The 18,817-nt window shown below is 38.2% G+C and overlaps 1 protein-coding gene across 4 annotated transcripts in view; it reads left to right on the forward strand.

Moving 5' to 3' along the window:
- KDM4C (lysine demethylase 4C) overlaps positions 1–18,817 on the forward strand; it is a 295,106-nt gene that overhangs the window by 151,864 nt on the left and 124,425 nt on the right. For 2 of the 4 annotated variants that reach the window (XM_072358921.1, XM_072358920.1), the window contains exons 9-12: positions 1,929–2,122; positions 4,549–4,787; positions 6,814–7,127; positions 9,806–9,917. In XM_072358921.1, coding sequence (XP_072215022.1) covers positions 1,929–2,122; positions 4,549–4,787; positions 6,814–7,127; positions 9,806–9,917 — 859 coding nt within the window. Of the gene's footprint in view, positions 1–1,928; positions 2,123–4,548; positions 4,788–6,813; positions 7,128–9,805; positions 9,918–11,049; positions 11,224–18,817 lie in introns of those variants that run through there. The other 2 variants (XM_072358923.1, XM_072358922.1) reach the window with 2 other exon arrangements.

The following is an 18,817-nucleotide window of genomic DNA, read 5'->3' on the forward strand; positions in this document are numbered from 1 at the left end:
CTACCAGAATGATTTACTTTGGACATAGAAGCTTTCATTCACTTTTTGTCTCAGAAGCTGGAAGTCATGTAACTATCAGCTGTATGTCAGTCCAGTGAGAAATGACAAAAGAACACTGTTCCCACCAAGAATAACTCCAAAACACCTCCTCCAATTTATTTATGAAAACTGCTGTTTTTCATTCTTTCATTTTTTATTTTTTTTTTTCCTTGGATTGTTTTGGGGAAAATTACTGTATAACACGGCAATTCCAAATATTTATCCAATTATCTAGATGCTTCAGTTGCTAGAAGCTTGCCTTCTGTATTTTCTGTATATATTTCAGTATATTCTGTATTCTGGGCAAGCAATAGTAGTGTTGAGCATGGTGTTTCTCCATTACCTTTTACACAGAGGTGTACATCTTTAGCAGCTTCAAGATCTTGAAGTAGGATTCTGAAGCTAACTTTGCGATTGCTCTGGTCTGCAGGTTGCACATGGCTTTTCCGCTTGGCAGTCCTTACATATTACTACAGCAATAGTGGTAGGGATTTTATTGGGACGGTGCTGTGATGTGTGTTGGTAGACAAATTTGGCAAATCATTTTAAAAGAATTTGTGTATGCAGTAACTTCGCCATGCTTTTGCCTTCAGGTTTTCCTATTTTGTCTTTGAAAGGAAAGCAAACACGTTAATACATCTTGGTTCTTTCTTATAATTGTACTACTTAATGCTTTTCAAGAAGAAAAAAGGTGGGATTGAAATAGGTAGAAAGAGCAGACAAAAGAATTTGCATCCATACCACAGAAAGCAAGCTAATAAACACTAGCAGTCTGTCACAAGCGTGTTTCAATTTTTATAAGATTAAACACCTTCCATGCTTTTTCACCCCTTTTAAATTAACTGTAGCAAACTGGAAAGCCAGGCTATGTATTTAGCATTTTTTGTATATCACTGTCTACCTTAAAGAAAATGGTATCTCAGTTTTGCCCATTAACAGAGTCATTTATCTATAGTGTTAAATTCTTCAAAAGTTCTTCCACTTAAGAATCTGCTTTTTTAGCCAATTTGCTTTTAATCTGAATAATGTATGTACTGCAGGCATATTGACTGATTTGTTGCAGCCTCTTATAGGAAGTATTTTGAAGCTTTGGTAAAATAGCTTCAGTTTTAAAATAATCTCTTAATATTTATGGTGTTCCTTGCAAAGAATCCCATGCATTTTCAAAATTGTTAAGTGTTAGTTCAATTAATATAAAATATTCCATCATACGCAGCATTTGAAAGAAAACAGTACAAGGATTATTGATCAGAGGCCAATGTGAAGTTGATGAGGGAAATAGTGCATGAGATTTTAAGGTGTACATTGCACAGAAGGCTGGATTACAGGTTTATAACACTGTGTTCTAGACTTTGAAACATAAGAAACTGAAGTGCCTGCTCCCCATTCTTGCCTGTTCCTTCCTCTTTGTAGGAAAACCCAAACAAAACAGAAAGCTGGTGTAATACTTGTCTGCATTTCTTAACTAAGAAATTTCTTGTTAGAAGAGATATAAAAGATGGAGCCCAATAAATTCCTGCAAATACCTTTTGGACATGTGGCTAATGTGTCGCTTATTTTTGAGAAGAAAATAATGATGCTTCTGAGGATTCATGCAATGTTTGCATTCAATATATTATGCTTAAATATACAAAACACAGTTAATAGACCTAAAAGTAAGGCTATGGCTTCTTTGTGTTCTTAGGTTTAGGAAGCAGCCAAGTCTTAACTGAGCCGAAGTGTCTCTATAGAATCCTGGAATATCACATTTCCTGAGATAGCATCTTTGATTGCTTCTTACCACTAGAAGAACTGGATTTCACACGTGGGATCTTTGTATTTGATTTTGTTAACTACAGTCTGTGGTTTGTTATACAACTTGTCACTCAAGATCCTCTGTTCTTTTGCAGTGCACCTGTAGGAAAGACATGGTGACAATATCCATGGATGTTTTTGTGAGGAAGTTTCAGCCAGACAGATACCAGCTGTGGAAACAAGGCAAAGATTTATATACCATTGATCATACAAAGCCGACTCCTGAATCAACACCTGAAGTAATGATGTGGCTACAGAGAAGAAAGAAAATAAGGAAACTTTCCAAGAGGTATTTGTTTCTTTATCCTTCATTTGGTTGTTTTCAATATGACATCCATTTCCTTGTATTTATCTGACATTCTATTCTGGTTTGTTTACTTCAATAGATTTATTTGCTATTTTACATGTGGGGATAAATGAGTCTTCCTTCAGAGCGACTATAAAAAGTTCTTTCTTAACTTAGAAGTAACATGCATAGTTGAAGTTAATGAACATAGAGAGTGTCAAAATTCATTCTTGCGTGGATTTTAGAATCATTCTTTAGTAAACATTATTCCAAAGAAAATGTTGTTGTTTCTTGTGACTTCTGCATCCAAAAAACAAGGGAGAAGTGTCATCATCACAGGTGAGATAGGGATTAAATTGGAAAAACAAGGCAAGAAGCCGTGGCAGAATCCCAGCAGCCATATGATGCCTCTAGCAACAGTCTTAGCCCTCAATACACTCTAGTTCTAAGGAGATATCATTGCTTATTTGGCAGACTCAGTGCAGCAGCCAAAACATTTCTGTATCTACCTCAGGTCAGTGATAGATCATAAGAAGAGTCTAAATCTCAGTTGTTTATGTTTCCACCACTAACAAAAATAGGAGGAAAAATGTCTCGGCACTGAAGATTTCAAAACCTGATCTACTGAAGCAGTCTTATAGCTGGTTTCATTTTCTTGGTGCTCAACATGCCACTTGTTTACGTAGCGCAGATATGTTTTATTTCTACACTACTGCTTTCCTGTTTTGATTTTACCAAACATGAATTTTATAGATTTTCTTTTTCATTATCTAATAAAGATCATCGTACCTTCTGGTATAAAGTGAGCTGTTGTATTGATATCTAGTTACTGTGAAGTTTTCTGGGTTAAGGATAATACCTTTCCAAATTTCTATTAAGCTGTGAATTTCATTGTTTTCTTCTTGAGTACATGTCTTTATTGTGGAAGATAAGAGAAAAAATCAACCCATACAGGAGAAGACCAACTCCTGTTGTAGAGGAGAAACGTAGCTGAGAAATATAACATTGGGTTTGTTCTCAGGTTGCTATGATTAGTTTGTCAGATTTAATCAGTTATTAAAGACAGCTAATAAGGAAGATGAGTGAGCAGTATCTTATAAGGGTTCAGTATTAACCCAAATAGAATGATTTAGTTTTATTAGCTAATTCAGTGCCCTTTTGCTCTGTATATAAGTTTCAGTTATGTTGATATAGCTGCACCTTTACACTTGGATGATATTTTAACTATAAGCAAAGACTTTTAAAGAATCATATTGAAAGTATTATCAAAGGAACACATAATGTGATTTCATGCACTCAGCTGAGCTAATAAACACAATTCCTAAGTTGTTTAATTCCTGAATTGGCTTTTGTTCAGCCATGGTAATAATGCATCTTACAAAGGGAGAATGAAGTGTTTGTTCAGCTTCATTTCTACTATAATATGTCAACTGAAATTTGTAATAATTGTGATTTTGGGAATTACGTAAGTTGTAACAGAGGGAAAATGGAAATACCACATATGGGGACTTTCATGAGTGTACTTATGTTATGTAACTTTGACATTTGAAGCTGAAATACTTCTCTTCAATAGAACTGCATAAAAGCAGTCATAATACTGCTTCAGCCATACTTTGACAAATTTTCTGGAATTACAATTTTATAGAAATACTGTTATTACTGTTAATATTTTAGAGGATGTTGAAAGGTATACATTAGTGGGTACTAGATAAAGGGAAAGAGTTAACAAAACTTTTTTTTTTTTCTTCTTTTTTTCCTTTTTTCTTTTTTCTTTCTTTTCATTTTCTGAAGGTATTTAGGGTCTAACATGCAAGACCTCTGTAAAGTCTCCTGTTTTTCCCCATACAGTTGGGCATTTATCACAAATGCATCATCAGCTTTACAGTTTGATATATGATCAGTCCGATCCAGATGTTCCCTTTTGGTATCACAGAGTTGAATTTGAAACTGGACTCCAGTCTCCTCTTCCATTTGTCCTGAGCACGTAAATTGCAAACCTGTTCCTGAAAGAAACTCACAGCTCTTTTGTTTCAACTTCTTTTGTTTTAACTAGCATTGGCATGGGAAGCAGAACCTGGCTTTAGCACATTTGAGAGAATTTTGCATTCATTACTTTCTTAATGGTTGATCTCTTTCAGGTTCAAAAGAATGGTTCATCAAAAAACTAATTTGGATGCTGGTTAAGTGATAGTTACGTAAAATTATTTTACAGTTTAATAACTTCTGTCATAGAATGGTGAAAAAAATTAGAAGGTTAAATCAAATAGTTAATCTATCACTTAATAAATTGTAAACACTATCTCAACACAAAAAGATGAAAAATTGTCAGGTTTTACCACTTTAAGCAGGTGAAGGGGACATATATATTGGAAGACATTTTATCTTATCCAAGACAGACTCTACTCTGACAGCAATATCTCTTATAACAGCTTCCAGCACAACAGATCTCGATCTAAAAAGCTTAAAACTCCAGGGGACAAGAGACAGTCTGCTATGGCAACTGGTGCAGAAATCAAAGAGACTGAAGCAACTACTGATGGCTTCAAGGTCAATGAAAAACCAGAAGAAAAAGTGAGACCGCTAAATACAGAAGTGCCTTCTGGGGAAGAAGAAAGTAGTAGTAGAATGCAGCTGGATCAACATTTATTGGGTAATGTCAAGGTTGCAGGTGAGATAAGGACAGATGATTTTTCTCATGTAAGTTGTAGGCTGTAGATTCTCGAATGCCACAGATCAGTTGATATTAAAGCATCATACTATCCTAAGTAAGCATACTGAAGCACTTACAAAGTTAAACAGAAAAGGTTGATTCAGTAAAAGCGAATGACTAAATTGCTATTAAGAACTGAGAGTGGCATCATCTTTATAGCACCTGTAGTATCAACTGTACAGCAAAGAAAAAAAATGTGGGAAATGACATGGGATGACAACACTGATGCAGACAGTATTGAACATTTATGTTTGCAATGCACTGCATGTATTTTTATCAAGAATACTGCATATTAAAAGTGGTCTGTGTGCAAAAAAATGCTCTATTTTGAGACTACAAAATTACTGTCACTTTTCCTTTAGGTTGCCTGATAATGCAAGTTATAAAGGTATTGTCAAATCAAAGGTGCTCTGTTCCCTACAGTGGTTTTGTACTGAGATCTACTGATATGTTTAATATATTCTGCAGATTATTCTTTCTCTTAATATTGCATTTCACTGTAGTTCAAGTGTATACATCCCTGTTCTGAAAGGCAAACTGAAATCTTACCTTTGAGAGCAGTCCTATGATTTCAAATTTATACTAAAAATTTGGTTGCACGTATACAGACTCTTTCTGGTTTTGATTATTAATAGTTAGGTTAATTATGTTAGAGGTGGTAAACAGAAGGATTGAGCCCTGATAGGATGCCACAGTGATTATTCCAATATGGAAGCTTTTTGTGGTGCTGTTCCTTTACAACTTCCCCCAAATTCAACAGAGGTTTGAAGTGTTCCATGAGCACGGAGAAACTAATGATTAGTTAGAGTGATTAGTTAGCTTCCTTTGTGTGCTCATTGATAAGGGAAGGAAAAGGGAGAAAAGTGGAGCACTATCCACTTTCCCTTGTGCCACTGAACGTTGGTGGCTAGACCTTTGTAGAGAAAAGCACCATTTTAGATGTTAGCTAGCTCCAGTTGAACAGATTTATCCTGAGATATCTCTGTCCAGTGCATTCATAATGCTATACTGGGACAGTAGTCTTCATTTGCACAGATTCTCTTTTGTTACTGGATGGGCTTTCTGTCAGTTTTCTAATTCGATCTGTCATTTTATCAGAAGAGCACATTGAAACAATTATTGCGAAGAAAAAGTGAAAGGGACTTTAGGGACCTTTTACTTTATTCCTTTGGAAGTGCTGCTGAAAAGTACACTTGGCTGTGTGGCATAGAGTTCTTTGAGAGCTTATTTTTGGGCCACCTCTTCAGCCTCCTGTTCTGTCTGAAAACATCCCAGAAAACATGGAAATCCATGGAAACATCCGCAGATAAAGAATTACAACAAAGTAAAATCCACATAAATTCACCCTTCAGCACTGAAGGGTGAAATTTCACTGAAATATGAAATTACAGTAATTGCTGAACTATAAATTTATGCTAATTGCTTTTCATTTTTAGACTGATGCTGTCGCTTTCAAAAATATTCTTGGTATCTATTTGGAATATATTTTCCTAATTATAAACCATTAGTCTTTGTTTATTTTCATTTGTAAAACTGGCATAATACATATAAATGCAGATCATAAGGGTCAATATACCAACCTTTTATATTGTGGGTTTTTTTTTTTCAGCCAGTAAAAGTGCTTGCAAGCTGTCAGAGTAAACAAGCTACATGAATATTGATTATTTTGAATCACTTAAAACTGTTGCAATTCAAACACAAAATGCCCATTAAAAGATTAAAGCTATATTTCACACTCCAAACTCAAAATTTTACATTTAATTTATTCTGTGATCAAACCTATACTACACTTTTATGTATGTCCTTCTACTACATTATTTTTTTTGTATGATTTTTGTATGATTTCTCAAATGATTTTTATTTGAATAATTCAGTTTGTTTTGAAATGAAATGCAGTAATATCATTTGAGATTTATTAAGAAGCCATATTTCTGACCTGCAGGAAGCATCCTTTCAGACTCATTTTCCTGTCCTGTTGCTTTAGGAATGGAACCAAAAGCTGATGAGGGCAAGGAAGATTCTGGTGACTCCCTCGTTACATCTGAAGATTCAGGGGCCTGTGTGCCCACTTCTAGTAGCTGCAAGAAAGAAGAGAGTTTGAAAACTCAGCATAAGCCTAAATCATCCATACCATTCCTGAAGTGCCCGGAGCATAATTCTGAGGCGGAAAGCCCAGCTAAAAAGGTGAATGTCTCTACAGAGGATGATGTCAGCGACCTAGAAAGTGGAAGTAGCCTGGGACATGATGAAGTGCCAGTTGTAAAAAAGAATGAAGATAATGACATGGAAACATCCAATGTATGTGAAGCAAATTTTCATCATTATGTTAATATATTTCTGATCTAATACATGGCCAAATCTGTTCCTAATGAGAAATGATATCCAGAGTAAGACAGTTAAGAATATGCATGATTTTAATCAGATGTTAATTTCTGCATGTTCTGAAGTGTTCTGACAAGAGTGAGAATTGAAAGGGAGGATTTTTTGGATCTTACATGTTAATGTGTTTTTCCTCTGACTTCAGATTTTTACTAATCTCTCTTTGTATCTGTGAGTCTGATCTGTCAATGGCTACTCTCAAGGTATTCCTGTGGTCACTGTCTGCCAGTGTCAACAAGACAATGAGCTTTAATTGACCAGAAATGTGATGAAGCAGAAATACAAACGATTACATAATCACAGAACAGTAGATGTTGGAGGGGACCTCTGGAGGTCATCTGGTCCAACGGTGTTTCTCAAGCAAGTTCACCCATAGCACAGTGCCCAGAACCATGCAAGCTGGCATTTGAAGATATTCTTGGAGGAAGAATCCACAGCCACTAGGCAACCTGTGCCAGTGTTCCATCATTTGCATAGTGAAGAAGTGATTCCCGGTGTTTAGACCGGGAAAGTACCTCTTGCATTCCAGTTTGTGCCCACTGCTTCTTGTCTTGGCATGGGCACCACCAAAAAGAGTCTGGCCCCCACTCTCTTCAGCTGTTTATACACGTTGGTAAGGTCCCCACCTGAACCTTCTCCGTCCTGAAGTACCAGCTCCCTCATCCTCTCCTCACAGTAGAGGTGCTCCAGTCACTTGATCATCTTAGTAGCCCCGCTGGTGACTGGACTCTCTCCCTGTCTTTTTTGAATCAGGGAGCCCAGAACTGGGCTCAGTATTCCAGACGCGGCCTCACCAATGCTGAGGATCAGTTCTTTGGCCTTACGGTGATGCTTGGTCTGATACAGCCAAGAATGCCATTATCTTTCATAGCTGCAAGAGCACATTGCTGACTTAAATTCAAATTGGTGTCTGCGAGGACCTCAAAAGGCTTTTTTTTGCCATGCTCCTTTGCAGCTGGGTGGCCCCCAGCATGTCCTGGCACTTGAGGCTGTTCTTCTCACTTGCAGGACACTGTATTTCATCTTGTTGAACTTCATAGTATTTTTGTCAGTCCAACTCTTGAGACTGTCAGGGTCTATTTCTATGGCTGAATGACTCTGTTGAGTCAGTCACTGCTCACAGTTTTGTTCTATCCTCAATTAGAATTGAGTAGTCCATTTCAAAAAATGTTTTGGTTTGTTTTTTTTACCCATTCTTATGTTAAGAATCCTGAAGTGGGAAAAGGATTTAGTAGAAAGGCTAGAACTAATGTCCAGTGGGGAGAGGCTGAGTACGATCGGGTTACCCAGTCAAGGAGACCAAGAGTCAATACAGCTCCCCAGTTAGGGGAAGCTGCTGGGCTCTGCTCCTTGGTGGGGCAGTAATGGCACAAGTCTGCCATAGGAGGTTTGTATTGTGCATTCTGTATCATGATGATGAACAGATACTGAAACGGGCTTCTGAGAGATGATTAGTAAGCCATCCCTGCCAGTGTTTCAGGAGACATTTGGATAGTGTTCTAATTATGCATTAGCTCTCGGTTAGTCCTGAAGTGACCAAGCAGTTGGACTAGACGGTGTTTGAAAGATCCTTCGAACTGAATTTAACTGTTCTGTTCTATTGTGCTGCTGTTGTTGTGCTGTGGAAGGGTGAGTAGCACTGATTTTAGGAAGCATAATGAAAAGTACAAAGCTGTAGTGCTAGTCAAAATAGTTTTATAAAGTTTGGCAGTTCCCCAGTTTGGCAGGGATGGAGCTGGTGCTCTACTGCCAGATTGCCAGTCTTAATGGGAAACTGGGAGGTAAAATTAAAATCACTCCAAGCATTTTACAGTCAGGAAGTATGCACTAGTGATTTTTTATTGGCTTTGTTAGCTTTAATAAGGGTCCTGTATTGGAGATTATCTCTTTCTATGCTTCTCAGCCATTTCTATGTCACATATAACATGAGGTTTCAAAAATTCCCAGTGTAATTGCTTACTCTTTAATGTGTTATAAGTTCTTACTTAAAGTTCTTACTTATAAGTTCTTACAGGTGTGCTGCGCAGATGCAATTGAAAAAGCAGATATTTTTCTTTATAATTTGCTGATATCTTCTTCCACATCATCAACCTGTCCAGTGCTTTACCCTCATCTTTCCTCTGCTAATCATAGTAAATATGTCTTGTGATTGACAATACAATTAATATGTAATTTTTAATTCTCAAAGCAATCAAGGCACAGATGTGGAGCCTGCTGGGTTGCTTTCTTAGCGCCGAGGAGCAAAACAATGTGGTCCATAGGACTTGTGCAAGATTGTCCTCAACCTGTTGCCAGTATGATTGTGCTTTCTCTATTGAGGAATCAGCAACTGATTTGTTTTGTGTTTTCTCCCACTGTCACCCCAATCTGGAGAGATTGCAACATTGCTGTTAGTTCTTGAAGGTTGGTTTGTTTAAAGCTGAAAGTCCATAGAGTCGTATAAGGGAGGATGAAATTTCCATGTAAATTCAGCCCTTTTTTTTTTTTGTCTCAGTACTTAGAAATTGATATCTGTGCTTATTTATAGAAGACTGGTTTTGTTGATCAAAATTAATCGTAGAATTCCGTGCTAAGTTAGTTGTTCTTTTACTTTTCAGTCAGCAGAAGCTGAAGGAAAGAAAGTATCTAAGAGCTGGCGTCATCCACTAAATAAACCCCCAGCTAGATCTCCAATGACTCTGGTTAAACAGCAGGCAACTAGTGATGAAGGTGAGTGTACTACTTAGCAAAATTCTTTATAGTCCTTTTTTGTCCTTACACCATATATGGTCATTTTCACAAACAACATTTTCTTTCAGTATGGGAGATGCCAACATTGTAGGATGACTGCACGAAAACCATTCAGTATGGCCTCTGAATACACTGTTCTATTTTTACTATTCAAGTTCTCCTGAAAACACTGCATCTATTGTTGAAAAATCCTCTTAATAGAAGTGAAGTAAGAGTTCTGTGTTCACCAGACAAATCTTCCTTGTTTCTTAGAGCAGCTGTGTTTAAGAGCTTCCTGGAGCAGGTCCAAAGAAGTGCAGTAAGGTTTGTGAAGGGCTTGGAGAATATGTCCTATGAGGAGCAACTGAAGGATCTGTGGTTGTTTAGTCTGGGGGAGAGGAGTCTGAAAGGAGACCTCTTCAAATATCTGAAAGATGATTGCATCAAGAGTGGGGCTGGTCTCTTCTCACTGGTAATGGGTAATACAGGACAAGGGGAAATGGCCTCCGGTTGCACCAGGGGAGGTCTAGGTTGAATATCAGGAAGAACTTTACATAAGGGGTAGTTAAGCACTTGAATAGGCTCCCTAGGGAGGTGGTTGAGTCACCATCCCTGGATGTGTTTAGAAACCATTTGGATGTGGTGCTTAGGGACTTGATTTAGTAGAGGGTTGTTAGAGTTAGGGTAGTATGGTTAGATTGTGGTTGGACTTGATGATCTTTAAGGTCTTTTCCAACCTGAGCAATTCTATGACTCTGTGATTCTATAACCTTCATTGTGTAACCACAGATAAAAATGACACAAGAATCCTTTGAATAAAGACCTTAGGTGTAAGTCATAGCTTCCCTATATTGCTTTAAAGAATGCTCTTTCTTCTTGTTTGCCTTTTTCATAGAATTTGGACATTTTGGAGTAAATCTTTTAAGATATTGTAGTTCTCATTCAAGAAATATTTTACTGACTTCTGGGCTTTTTTTTTATGCCTCGATTTCCAGGTTTTAGCCTAGTTTACTATTGAAAGAATGAACTTCCCTACTCTTGTAGTTTTGATTTTACAGTGTTGTTTTACTCTTTTGTTTTACAAGTTATTTAAAAGATCATTTTGAACAGAATTCCTCTACGTTTCCAATAGAAAATCATAAAATCATAGAATATGCCAAGTTGGACCCATAAGGATGAGCTCCGACAGCTTGGGGCCACTACCACTGCTGTGGGGACCCTGTTCCTGTGCCCAACCACCTTCTCAGTGAAGAATCTCTTCCAGATTGCCAATGTGAACCTCTCCTGTTACAGCTGTTGGTGCTCTCCCCTCAAGCCCTGTCATTGTCACCAGAGAGCAGAGCTTGAGGCGCTGCAGGCCACCATGAGGCCTCCCCTCTGCCTGCTCTGCTCCAGGTTGGAGAAGCTAAGGGACTTCAGCCTCTTCTCATGTCTTCCCCTCTAGAACCATCAGCGTCTTTGCAGCTTTCCTTTGCATACTCTGCTATCGTTTTATGTCCTTTTTGTACTGTGGCACCTGAAACCACACACAGTACTCAAGGTGAGACCGCAGCAGTGCACTGTAGAGCCAGTCAGTCACTTCCCTCATAATAAGAAGTCATAATAAGTCACTTCCCATAAATAAGAAGCTTAATATTAGTTAACAATTTTGTATATTCTTGTTTGTTTCTTAAATATAAATTGCTGGTATGGATGTTATATATTGTATGGTACCTTAATTATATATTATTTGGTATCTTAAGGCATTTCAAGGGGCACAGTGAAGTAGGAAATAAGAAAAAGAAGTGTGAGCATAAGTAATTACAGTAAACTACACTGATATATTGAACATGGTTCTGTACTCAATAAATGCAAAATAATTCTCCAGCGATTAAATTTAGTGCTCTGTAATTAGATACTGTGGTGATCCAGAAAGTTAAAAAAAATGCACAGAATTTATCAGATGTTCTTTATTGGTTACCTTACTTGAGTGCTTTAACTTTAGAGGTTCTCCATCTTGTGGACAAGCTACAAAAACTAAAATGTTTACCCATAATAATGATTTCCATCTCTGAAATAAATAGAAAATCTGCTTTACCCAGTAACCACATGTACATCCAGCCAGAGCTAGTAAATAAAGTTGTTTTATTCTGTCAGATGTGACATGTGAACTTTATTTAACTGTGCATCAAAGATATCCTTCAAAATGGAAAACAGATACATACTTTGTTTGTATTACCTTAGTGTTTTAGTTCCGTAATTCACAGCTTTTTTTTTTTTTTTTTTTTCTGCAATTGTTCTTCAGAATCCTTTCTACTTACACAGGCAGGTCCAACTCATGGCTTACGGGCTGCTCGTGGCCCAGTGTAGCCTGAAATGTAGCCCACCCTCTCCCTGTCGCTTGAAAGTGGCAGCTCTTCCAAGCTGAGTGGCCCCAGAAATGTGCCCATTGCTCAGCAACACCCAAACAACCTCTGCTCTGTTGACACAGAATTGTCAGAAAGCAGGGCACAGGGAGGGCAGTGCTGTGCAGTGCTGACTCAGGTGATGCCAAAATCTAAGCATTTTGATCTATATTCAGGGCCCTGAACAGTGAAGAAGAATATGCAGCAGTGCTTTCCATTTTGATAAAAGAATTTGACAATAGATCTTTACTGGACCTTTGTGATCCTTATCTTAGCAGAGAAAAATATACTTCTCTTCACAGTCAGACCTTATTCATGTCATTGTGAATTCTGAATAATTATTGTCAAGGGTTAGGTACAAGAAGAGGAAATTTTATGAAGTCTCCGATGAACAGCTTGAGGCCTCACTAAGAATTGCAGTCACTGCCATTGGACCAGACTGGTGTGTTAGTTTCACAAAAGCAAGGTCAAATATCCCACTAGTTTTATGTTTTAGTGCCTCTCTCTTCTTTTTTAACATTTTAAGAAAACTATTTAAAATGTTTTGTTGCTTATATACAGTAACTTTATCATTATTTATTTTACGAGGGCTGCTCCAAAAGTAATTCCTTCTGTTCTATTCTGTTGGCCCACCATGTCAGAGGCAGATGTTGGTTATATGGCAGTAGAGATTGAACCTTCCCATTCCGTTACATGTTGTTCCTGTGTAGCAGATGGCTGCAGAGGGGCAGTCTGACAGAATGGTGTCTGACATGGAAGTGCGCATGTAGCAAAGGTGCGTCACTGAATTCCTCCTTGCAGAAAAGATTGCACCCACTGACATTTATCTATACTTGCTCAGTGCTCTTGGAGACCAACCAGTGGATGTGAGCACAGTGAGGTGGTGTGTGGTGCAATTCAGCAGTGGTGACAGTGGGTTACCTTTGCTGGTGCAGGCTTATAAGTATGGCATGCAGGCTCTTGTTCATCACTGGTGAAAATGCATAGCCAATGGTGGTAACTATGTTGAAAAATGGTGCTTTGTAGATGAGAATTTGCTCTATCAAATAGCGCTGTTCTGTTCTTTGCATCTGTTGTCCTTTCTGTAGAAATATATAGGACACATTATTTTTGGAGCAGCCTGTATATATGCAGCCCAAGACAATTTCTATTTGCTAAATGCAACCCAGCAAGACAAAAGCACCCATGAGCTGGCAGAAATGAGGGTTGATCCTCATACACCCTTTACCATTTTGATTCTTTTTGTAGTGCGGAATGGAACTAATATCATGTTGGAAATCTGATTCCAACACTGCTTTATGCTTCAGTTTTTATCAGTGTTTTGTACCTCTATTTTGTTTAATCCAGTAATTTTGTACTTTCAGTGTTCTTGCTGGGCTTCCTGATCTTTTTCTTTCTCAGTTGTTATGGCTCCTGAAGAGTAGCTGGTTATTACAGTCACAAGTAGACTTCCTTAAATTCTAAGAGAAACAGAATGCTTATTAATTGGTTCTTCTTCCTTTAACTAAATAATGAAACACTTCTAGTTAGCATCAATTTAGGAACTGTTGGGCTGGATGCTGTAATTTTAACTGTAACTCATTGCTATATCTCCTTCCGTCTTCCAGGACAAAAATATTTGATTTGTTTCTTCTTTATCAGTTGTTTGAAAAAGCCATAATCTCTCTCTCTCTTTTTCTTTATCTGAACCTCAGTTTTGCCAGACATAATACTTCAATTAGCTGTTAAGCATCTTTCTGAAAATTAGAGACAGCTTAGGCACATGATCTGTATCATATATGGATATGTTTGGATACCTTGAGGGCTTGGCAGAGAGTATTTCAGAAAGTATTACGATAATTTACACAAAAAGATGATATTAATATTAAGATTCATCGAGTGAAGTAATTAAAGATATAAATATGTGGTACGTTGTAGTGAAATTGCTCTTTTTTTAATTAGAGATTAGAGTACTTTTGCTTGCTGATGCTTATTTAACATTAGCTACAGTTAAAACATAGCGTAAAATTCCCTTTTAAGCATAGATTGTCTGCGATACCATCTAACTAGATGATGATGTCATGACACTAGTTTACTGATCTCAAGGATTGTGCTTCTTTTGCAGCCCTATTCAGTAGTTTGCCAGCCTCCTGGTATCTTAGTCTTGAGAGAAAATAGCAGCTTTCCAAACAGGAAGTCATATACCACTAAATACCTTCCAGTCTTTCCTGTCTAAATGATTGTCCTGGTAGATTATATTTTTGTTAGGAAAGAACCGTTTCAAGTAACTATTAAACATCCGTCTGCTTATTGACTGAAGGAAGTAATTAAGAGTTATACTGGATGTGGCAGCTACTGGTATTTTCTAGCTGGAACTGGAGCTTGATGCTATTTTCATGAGTCTGCTTCTCTTTGTGATCTAATTTGTCAGCATGCTTTTGTGAGAACACAGAAGAGGGATGATAGATTTTGGTGAATAGAATGTTTACATCCAAGACAGAGAGATGGAAGAACTGCTGAGGGAGACTGGAAAACTGAAGCTTCACTAGCTTTGCTGACACATGCTGACATGTGAGGTAGAGATCTATTGCTAGTCAAATGCCAGTGAAAGGAGATTTTTCTTATCATATTTCAGAGTGTTTATTGTCAGATACTGGGGGACTGATCAGTTTCACTGTTTTAATGATTACGTTCCCCTTTTAAAGTGTGCTTTGTTCACATTCTGGAATTACCAGAAATTTCCATTGGTAAGTATACTTAGTCCTTTTTCTGTGTAGTTCCTGAACAGAAATAACGCCAGTAATGGCTGTGATACTGTTGTCTCTTGGAACTATAATTGTTATCTGTTTTTCTACAGGGAGGATATGTGCATCGATAGATTGTTTATATTGGTCTATACTTGGGTTTACTGGATTCAGTCAATTCATAAACAAAATGGAGGAAGGAAGGGAAGAAGAAGAAATGGGCTGATGCTGTTATGGAGAATTAAAGAAAGTAGAGCTTTACACTTCATCTGCAAATCACGTTACTTCAGTTGGATAGTGTGTTTATAGCCATTTCTAATGCAGATAATTTATATTCAAATTAATATATTTGAAGTCTTTCACATGCTAGGCTTCTGTTAGGAAGTTTCTGCAAATAGAGGTGATCAGAGACCGTTAATGAGGAGAAGGCAGCATTCTTTGACACTGTCAGCCATTTCAGAATTATAATTCTGCAAATAGAATGCTATCATATTTAACAGCATGCTTAGATCATAGCAGAGACTTTCTGAATTTTTGTATTAATAGAGAGTCGTCTGACAGAAATTCAGGTTTTAGTTTTTGGTATTATTTTTTCCTCACAACGGCTTTGACATTGAGTTTTGTATTTTCTTGGTAACACTGCCTGTACTTCATGTGTGTGTTTCCTGAATGTTTCTCCTACAGAGAAAGGATTGGGTTGAATGATTCTTCGTGGTCTGTTGCTGTCCTGTTTTTGAAACCTTTTTATTTCTTTCCCCCGAAGTATTTTCCTATGTATATCTGATGCTCAACTTTCATTAATTGATTTATTTGTTTATGTGGAATTAATTCCTCAAATACTGAACAATGACAAATACAGGGGACTGGGGAATCAGTACCTAAAATTATAGCTCAAGCTTCCAGTATGGAAATACAAGTGCAGCAGTACAGTATGAGTTGAGTCCCATCCTGAATTTTTTTTTTTTTTTTTGTGGTGATACTCAGGTTTAGCATCAGTGTATGCACATTGCACATTAGCCTGTGGTAATATTAGTCTTCTGTATGCAATGCAGTTAGATTTCTGCTCACTTAAGCACTGAAATGCGGACTCAGCAGGAGGAGTAAGTATACTGACTTCTGTAATGCATTGATTGGTCCCACAGATTTTTTTCCAGCAATGTTTGGGCATGCAACACTAGAAACTGTTTTTAGAGTCAAACTGACTAAAATTTTACTTTGCTGTAAACTATAATATTCTATGGATTGAATTCATTGTGGATTTCTTTTAAGTGTGATTCAGAATTTCAAAGCAGTTCAGCTTTCCTTGCATTCCAAGATAATAAAACATGAAGTGAGAAAGCTATCATGAATGGAAAGGGGCTTGGACAAGAATTTAATGGATAGTGAAATGGCTGATTTTAGAGCTGTAGCTTTTCTTCTGCTAAGACATGAAATAAAACTTCATCCACTTATTGCATTCACTGTCAGCATCCTGTCAGATATGCTTGAACTGAAGCAAGAAGTCTGGTTATATAAAGCAATTTTAGTAATGTCGCAAGTAGGTTAAAATTTTTAGTAACTGTTTGGGAAAGGGAAGTGATGAAAGGTCAAAGATAAAGCTTATGCTGTGTGTTTGGTCCTCTTCTCAAGCTAGCAGCTGATCTCCAGAAATGGCAAGAACTGGCAACTCTGATTATAGCCACGAGCAGCTCTTGTCCCTTGGCATCTTTCACAAGCAGAGCCAATCTGCTGCAGATTGAGCACACATGAATGCCAGGACCATTATTTTGATTGAAGAAGGAAATACAGACCAGTTCATCTATCCTTTATCTGTCATTTGCTGGACAGTGGTGTTTGGGTTCATCAAGACTCATTGTCCTCTAGATAGACCTTACAGTTCTAATTGAACAGATTTCTGAGCTTAAAAATATACTTCACCTGTTAAAGGAGTGAATAGAATAGTGTTAGACACAGAGAAATTTGTAATTTCTTTTTATCAAGTGTGCCAGAATGAAAATGTTATTCCTGCTGATTAGTGCAGCCTTTTAACAGCTTCCTCAAGGGTAGCTATACAGTCAGCATGCAAACTGGTTATGAAGTTTTCTGAGGAGACAGATATCTCTTCTGCAAGCATATCTTCTGGAGTCAAACTTCTGTTTCTGTAAGAGAAAGAAAAACACAGTAAATACATTACTTACTTTTAAGTAGGATAAGATACCTGTGGTGTTCTTACAGAGGGTGATAAATTATCTTGGTCCCAATGTATTATGGTGGTCTATATTTTTCTAAACAAACAAAAAATCAAGCCTTGTAGGGCTACCATTGCTTCTGTAAAAGTATGGAGAGCATCTTTAGATACTCTCAGGTCACTCTCAGGTTACCTCAGAGCCTGCTCTTCTCCAGTCTGATCAGCTCCAGCTCTTTTAAGCTGTCCTTGTAGAAGAGGCATTTCACCCCTTGGTTCATCTTTGTCACCCTCCACTGGACACACTCAGTTCTGTGTCTCTCCTGTGCTGAGGACTCCCCATTTGAACACAGTAGTCCAGCTGAGGCCTCACCAGTGCGGAGTAAAGGAGTGGGATCACTTCCCTTGCCATGGTGGCCACACTTCTACTGATGCAGTCCAGGATTTGGTTAGCCTTATGGGCTGCAAGGCTACACTGCTGGCTCATGTCCAGGTTTCCCTCCACCAGTACCCCCAAGTCCTTTCTGGCAGTGCTGTGCTCAGCTGTTTCATACCTGGCCTGTATTGATAGTGGGGTTTGCCTTGGCCCAGTTGCAAGATCTTGCATTTGGGTTTGTTGAACCTCATGAGGTTCACCTGGGCCCCGTGCTCAAGCCTGTCCCTCTGGCTGGTATCCTTTCCCTCTGGCCTTTCAACCACAGCCCACAGCTTGGTATCATCTGCAAACTTGCTGAGGGTGCACTCAACCCCACTGTTGATGTTACTGACGAAGATATTAATGAGTATCAGTTCCAGAAATGACCCCTATCAGACACCACTCATCACTGATCTCCATCTGGATATAGAGCCATTAACTACCACACTTGGTACTTGATCCTGCAGGCATTTCTTGTCAATTGAACAGTCCACCCCTAAAATCTGTATCTCTCCAGTTTGGAGCGAAGGATGTTGTGTGGCACTGTGTCAAAGGCCTTTCTGAAGTCCAGATAGCTGACATCAGTGGCTCTTCTCCATTGATGCAGTGACATCATCATAAAAGGACATTGTTGCATGTGGTGTGAGGGGTGTAGACTCCCTTGCTGGTGCAGAATGAAGGAGGAAGGACTTTTACTGTAGGTGCTTACAGCCTTCTATACCCTCCCAACAACTGGTTACATGTAGGAGCCAGGCACCTCACTCGTGTTTATGTCTGGCATAAGTCACTGCTAAGCTTTTTTAACTCGTTAGCAATTATTTTCTTTATCCCCCAGGCCATTATGCTGGTCAAACAGGGCTTGCCCTTGCTGAACCCATGCTGGCTTTCCCTCTTTTCCATGTGCTTTAGGATAGCTTCCATGAAGATCTGCACAGAGTTCTGACTGATAGGTCTGTAGTTTTCTAGGTCATCCTTTTTACCCTTCTTAAAAGTGCATGCTTATGATCTTTGGTAAGCTCTTGAAACAATAGCAAAGTATAGTATATCATTACTAAATCAAGCTTGTGTTTGGATGTCATAGTCATAGAATCCCAGAGTGACTTTGTTTATAAGGGACCACAAGCCCATCCTGTTCCAGCTCCCATGCTGTGGGGGTTTCCACTCGCTAGGTCAGGCTGTGTGGGGCCCCATCCAACCATGCTTTGAATGTCTTC

This window comes from Excalfactoria chinensis, chromosome Z, assembly GCF_039878825.1.
Source record: "Excalfactoria chinensis isolate bCotChi1 chromosome Z, bCotChi1.hap2, whole genome shotgun sequence".
NCBI lineage: Eukaryota > Metazoa > Chordata > Aves > Galliformes > Phasianidae > Excalfactoria > Excalfactoria chinensis.